The sequence below is a fragment of the Aplysia californica genome, unplaced genomic scaffold, assembly GCF_000002075.1.
Source record: "Aplysia californica isolate F4 #8 unplaced genomic scaffold, AplCal3.0 scaffold00207, whole genome shotgun sequence".
Lineage (NCBI taxonomy): Eukaryota > Metazoa > Mollusca > Gastropoda > Aplysiida > Aplysiidae > Aplysia > Aplysia californica.
The window spans coordinates 405,620-412,720 of record NW_004797477.1 but is presented as its reverse complement, the minus strand read 5'-3'; the positions used below and the strand labels follow the sequence as shown (position 1 = coordinate 412,720).

The 7,101-nt window shown below is 40.8% G+C and overlaps 1 protein-coding gene across 4 annotated transcripts in view; it reads left to right on the top strand.

The window, feature by feature from the left end:
- The window catches only part of LOC101851351 (endoglucanase E-4), a 19,870-nt gene extending 18,865 nt beyond the window's left edge, over positions 1–1,005 (top strand). For all 4 annotated transcript variants that reach the window (XM_035970001.1, XM_035970000.1, XM_035969999.1 and 1 more), the window contains exon 11: positions 670–1,005. In XM_035970001.1, coding sequence (XP_035825894.1) covers positions 670–737 — 68 coding nt within the window. In that variant the 3' untranslated portion in view covers positions 738–1,005. The remainder of the gene's footprint in view (positions 1–669) is intronic.
- Positions 1,006–7,101: the final 6,096 nt, after the last annotated feature.

Sequence of the window (7,101 nt, the reverse complement as noted above, 5' to 3'; positions counted from 1 at the left end):
GAGAGAGAGAGGGAGAAAAGGCTACGTCCTCGAGGAGGTGGCTTCAGACTACAAGGGGGTGGGAGAGAGAGAGAGAGAGAGATTGAAAAGATGAGAGGATAATGAACAGAGAAAAAAAGTAAAATATAATGTAGTATATACATGTGTGTTCTTACAACAATAACAACAGTAGCAACTAGAACAAGAACAATAACAACAATAGCAACTAGAACAAGAACAATAACAACAGTAGCAACTAGAACAAGAGCAATAACAACAATAGCAACAATAACGACAACACCAAATAGCAACAGTAACAACGATAACAACAATAATAGAAATAACAAAAGTAACAAGAACAACAATAACAACCGCAATAACAACAAAAACAATAATAGAAATAACAACAATAGCAACAATGACAACAATAACAGCAGTAACAAAGATAATAAAAATAACAACAATAGCAACAAAAACAAGAACAGTAACAACAATAGCAAGAGTAACAACAATAACAATAGAAACAACAACAATTGCAACAAGAACAAAAGCAAGAACAATAATAACAACAATAGTAACTATATCAACAATAGCAGCAACAGCAACAATAGTGGCAAGAACAACAACAGCAACAACAACAACAACAACAACAACACATAACATGCTTTGTCTGCTGCTGTTGTTTCTCAGGTATCCTGCACTTGCAACAACATCACACAATGCCATCTACAAACAACAAGTGTCCTTGCCGCCATTAACACGGACCTACGTCACAACTGCACTGACCAAGACCTACGTCAAAACTTCCATGACCAGGACCTACGTCACAACTTCCCTTACCCGGACCTACTTCACATCGTAGACGACAGCCCCGTTACTTTAAATGAAAAATCATTCTGAAGTATAGGGGTTGAATAATAAAATTTATCATTGAATTTCGTCAGTGAATGTAACCCCCTCCCCTCCTCCCCCTCCCGCCCCTATCGTTATTAAAAGTATTAAAGATATTCTACCAACACATTGCAACAAGAGAGTTTCGTTATCTGTGTCACCTTAAGCTGCCACAAGGAATCTATCTATCTATCTATCTATCTATCTATCTATCTATCTATCTATCTATCTATCTCATTATCTGTCCCGTTCGCTTCGTCTATATGTATATGTCTGTTTGTATGTCTGCCTGTCTGTCTGTCTGTCTGTTTGTCTATCTGTCTGCCTGTCTGTATCTACCCCCTCCTCCCTTCCAATTCCCATCTTTCTCGGTCTCCCCCCCCCCCACCCTCTCTCTCTCTCTCTCTCTCTCTCTCTCTCTCTCTCTCTCTCTCTCTCTCTCTCTCTTTCTCTCTCTCTCTTTCTCTCTCTCTTTCATTAACACACACACACACACACTCACACACACACACACACACACACACACACACACACACACACACACACACACACACACACACATACACATCCACAAACACAACAAACGCAGGTACACAACACACAACACACACACACACACACACACACACACACACACATACACACACACACATACACATACACAAACACAACAAACGCAGGTACACGACACACAACACATACAACAACAACAGCAACAACAACAACAACAACAACAACAACACCATGCACGGACAATCGGAAACAGGTCGTACAGCCATGTAATTTTATGTGGTTTTGAGCCCCAGATAAGGAAGTTTTTTTCTTTGCATACTCTGTTGTTAGCAAAAACACTCTCGTTCGATTCCCACTGCCAGTTTGATCAAATCATACACCCCCAGCCATTTCCTTAATCATCAGAGTTTTGAGTAGCACTGCCACTTTTTAAAAAACTGTACAGAAATAATTAAATCGAAGAAAACAGCTCTTTCTGCGATTTGGCAATTTTTGGGGGGTTTTTTTTTTGGCTCAACACCTTTATGTCTCTATGAAAACAAATTTATGTCTGAATTTTTATAGAAAAGCGTTGATTAAAGGCATAGAAAATTAAATCTTCACTACCAAAGGACTCTCAAGTTACGGAAATTACTTCCGAAATCCGTTGACCCCCACTTTCTTCAATGAGAAACACCTCGACTTCTATTCAAGACAGATGGGTATTTTTCCATTGAATTTAAGAGAGATGAATAAGCTTTTATGATGATACATTAACTCGGCATGTCCAAAAATTGACGAGTGCCTGATTTCACCGTGTAGCGGTCGTCTCCCATGCGGAAAGTCTAGGTTCGAGACTCAGTTCCGACACGTATCCCTCCTGCTCACCCAGCAGTAATGGGTGGCTGATTTCGAGTTGGGGAAGTAAAGGCGGCGTAGAAAGGAACTGGACACCCTACCACTATATGCCGAAGGTCCAGTAAGTTGTCTCACTAACAAGGTAATCCCCAAAGTCTGGATCGGATGCGGGAACAATTTTACTTTTGTCTACTGGAGGGCAACACACAAAGACAAAAAGGAGGAGAGAGGAGGATAAATGTGAAGCATTGTGTTGAAGTCAGGCGCTCGTCAAAATAATGAAATCGAAGAAATGGACATTACTCCGCCATTTTGGCAATGTTTGTCTAAATTGTATTTTTTTAGCCAAACACCTTTTATGTTCATACGAAAACACACATTTCCAAACAAAATTTTATTAAGAAACCTTGTTTAAAGGCACAAAATATGTAATTTTCAGTTTTCAAGGACTATTAAGCTATTGAAGTTACCAAATTTTGGGGGCCATTTTCTCATTAATTTAACCACTGAAACCAGGCTACCCCACCTTCTTCAATTGCAAATATCTTGACTTCTGTTCAAGCTAGATTAATATTTTTTTTCACGGACAGCAAAGCTGAAGAGTAAGCTTTCAGATAATATCAATAACTCCACATGTCCAAAAATTGACGAGCGCCTGATTCCACCACGTCGTGACACAAATGATATTTGATGGAAAAGAAGAAGGAACTATCCACATTAGAACTCCCGCCAGCCACACTCCAGCGAGTTTCTGTCCATCATTCTGCCCATGTTCCCGATCTTCGCCTCTCACTGCCACTGGCAGTGGCAAAGCTAGAGAGAATGGTATCTAACACTATTTTGTGACGACATTCTATCTGAGCTTCACTGGTTGTACGAGGCAGCCTGCACGATCAAGGTCATCATGTGTTCATTTCTCAGACCACTCGCACAATACACATGTTTTGGAAGAGAAGAACGTACCGCAACACCATAGACGTCGGTTTTCAGAGAAGCTAACTTGCCTGAAGGAAGTAAGTTAGTTTAGCGAAAGTTTTACAGTGCTTGCAACTGCATAAGTTTGTGTTATGAGCGCACGATGGTGGAAATGAGAAACAGTAAAGTTGATCTGCCCGGCATTTATTTTTAGTAAGGTTTTACGGCACTCACAACTGCATAAGGTCAAATGAGCACCAAGGGGTGGATGTCAAAAGAGAAGTCTAAAAGGGGAACCAGGCTTACTCTGCTCACCTCGCTTGCCTCAACAGCACAATGTCTGTTTCGACTGTCAAGGTACCCCGGAAATAACAGTTCACAAGAGAGTGACAAACATACAAAAGAAGAAGAGGACAAATAACGATAGTAAGGATGAGGAAAGAAAATGCAGCAGTTCTCCCTATGTTGTTCCGGCACAGTTTGAGCGTGACATTGATAAATCAGCCAATTTTCAATTCTACTGTACATAAGAACATGTTAATATACCCCCTTTGGGAATGATCTAAAGATTGTATTCTTATTTACTTTCTTACTCTCTTATTCCAGGATTAAGGATGTAAGTCATTGGTCTGAGAGCAATGATGGTTTTAGAATAATAGTGGTGATGATTGATGATGTGAGATTGCGTTTAAGTAATGTTATCTTTAGTCCTATCTTCTTCTGCTCCAGTAAGTTACGAGGGACGTGGGTACCCTCTATGAGGTTCCCTACTGGAACCAATTTAACGGTCACCGTAAAATTCCGAAATGATAGGCACAGTCTCTGCTTAGGCGAGTGTTAGCCTATTCTATCGGGCCAAGACAAAGTGACGAGAGGAACCATACAAGTGCCCTTCTTCTGAGTATGGACGTGTCACCCTAGCTCACCGATACAGGCCTGTACAACACAACACTTTCTCCTCCCCCAAAATTCTTCACTGCGGGCTCTCGTGGCCTAGAGGTTTAGGTGTTCACCATTTCATTCAAAGGTCCTGGGTTCGAATCCGGGTAGCGACCGAAAAATATTCTTCTCTAGAGTTGTCTCCTTTCACCTCCTTTCCTGCTCTCTAGCAATGTTCTGTCGTCTGATTTCATTTCTTATTTCTGCCCCCACCCTCTCAGCTCCTTTGCCCCCTCCTCTGGGCTCCTGGCTCTCTGTGCAGCCTGTCCACTCCTTCTTTTTAGCTCCTTCTTACTGCTGTCTTTCAGCCACACCCCTGATCTTTTGGTAGGAAAGATCTAGACCTAACCTTCTCGGACAAGGGTGAAAATTCTCGGAGGTCCCGAGAGTAAGTTGTGCTCGTTAAAGATCCCTTCGTGGTCCAAAATCGATAAGAGTAGGCTTCGGCCGCCACCAGGGAAAAAATTCAAAATTACCTACCAACTGAAAAGTGTTTGGTGTGTCCTACGCGCTCATATGACCTCATTCAGTTGCGAGCGCCGTAAAACACCTACTTATCACCGAAAAAAAAGTCTATTTTTAATACAAGAGCCATTCTTGTGAGTGAGGTGTGGCCCCAGCTCACCGGGTCCAGGCCTGTACAGCACAACACTAACTTTCTACTCCCCAGCCAAACTTTTTCACTGCTTTCTCGGCACTCAGAGATCTCCATTTTGTCGCTTTTAAGGGCAAGCGGGCTAACCCAGATTTCGAGGGTTTCCAGAAATCTTGACCTACACAAAAAGTGGGCATTGCCCTGCCTATAGGAGAAGTTTGGTTTCATTAGTGTTTATATTTGTTTGGTTATAGATAAAACTCTCCCTGTCTTTTAAAGAAACTGACAACAGGAGCAAAATCTTTACCTTCGTTTTTCTCAAAACAGCATTTTTTTGCGATAGTCCCGTAGTGCTTAAAAGCGACCGTTTAATGTTAATGTCGCAGTTTTACCATCTTTTTCCTGAAACTAGAACAGGCTGATCACGCCTCTGTAGCTGACGCTTTCAAGAAGTAAAAGTTTGTGTTTTACCCAGTTTTTAATTAACAAACTTTACATTTCTCAAACACATGGATTAGTTTGCTTCATATCTATAAACTTACAGTCCCTCTGTTTCAATTTTACTTCTTCGAAGTTTTGCTGAAATTAGCGCAGAATTGACCGAGTTAAAATCCTTTAAGTGGATGCTATCTTCTTTTTGTTTTAGACACCCTGTATTATAAAAGCAGAGGATACAGCCCTGTTTGAGAACACGCTTTTTAAAAAAATCTTTCTAATATTGTGAGAGAAGTAAAATTGAACAGCAGCAAGGCAGGGCCTCGAGATGAACGCCAACAAAACAAAAACCTAAAAATGGCCAAATCAAAATCTTCTGGAAAAACAACAGACATAATCGAAAGTGGGGAGATAATCGAACAAATACACCAATTCAAGTATCTAGGGGCAACGATCACAGATGATGGAAGACGTGAAAACGAAATAATAAAAGAACAGAAATTGCCCCCCCCCCCCCCCCCCCAAAAAAAAAAAAAAAGTTCAGACAAATATACAAACTATTTACGTTCAAGCAAAATTATCTCTAGAAAATGCTGGAATGCTACACCTTTCCCATATTCCTACATGGCGCTGAGACCTGGACTTTACCAAAGAAAGAAAAAAACAAAATATCTGCGTTTGAGATGTGGTGCTACCGGAGCATGGCCAGAACGAACTGGAAAAAAACCAAAAACCGAACAATGAGGTGTGTCAGATTCTCCACATAAACCCTGTTTAACAAAATAAAATGTAGAAAGATACATTACTTTGGTCTCTTAAGACATCCCCAGACCATTGTGAAAGAAGTGCTCAAAGAAAGGATGTGGGACAGGAGAGCTAGTCTAAGATATCGAATGAAAGTGGGGGTAGGAATAAAAGGGGGGTGAGGGTGGATAAGTGGTCCAACATAAATAACCGAGGGTAGGGGTGGAATAAAAGGGGGATTGGGGGGGGGGCACATTCAACCTCATACCCCTGCACTAATAGGAATAAATCGGTTTATTTCTCTTTCAGTGAATAAAAGAACAAGAGATCATGAAATTTTTGTGATTTTAGTAAGTTACTGTGACAACTTTTCCCATTTACGAACAAACCAGTTTCATTAAAAATTATAAACCAAAGTACAAAAGTTTTAAAACGCACAGAAAATTGAGGTAGCCAACCCCGGCACTAGTACTAATACTGAGGGTAATTTGCCATTGACACCAACAAAAAAAAAAGAAAAGAAGTTTCATTCAGATATCTTGATTCTAGATATAATGTTACGCATGATCAGCAAAAATACTGAAGATTAATAAGCGGGGGAGGGGGGGGGTCACGCTTATTCGATACCTTAGAGTAAGAGAAGAGAAATGGAAACATGGATGGACAGCATAAGAACATGGAGTGGACTGGATATGGCAGAATGTGCAACAGCAGCTCACGACCGTGAAAGACGGAGGGTCATACGTCATCCTCTGTCGAAGTTGAAATTAACATCTCACTAATTGAACCGTGTATTTTCCCCAGGGTGCTTTAGTCGGTGGTCCTTAAGAAAGCGGAGAGTACAAAGATGATCGACTGAACTCTATCCTCAACGAAGTGGCCACGGACTAGAACTCAGGATTCCAGCCTAAGAATCAATTGCGAGCGCCGTAAAACCTTATTAAAAATAAAATTAAAGTTTTGCGGGAAATTGGACCTGGCGTTATTTGGCATCGTATAGATATGAAGCGAACCGGTCTACGTGTTTGAGAAATATAAAGTTTGCTAATTTCTACTTTCCGGGTAGGTATTACAAAAACGCAGAGGGAGTGGTGGTGGGAAAGAAGTCGGTGGAACAGGGAATTATCTTGTCCAGATGGCAGTTAGGCCAGTGTTGACGGTAATTCTAAAAAACAACACCATAATACGTACGACAACATTATTCAAATGACGCACTCTATTAAACTTACTTTCTTTTAACAAAACAAAGAATA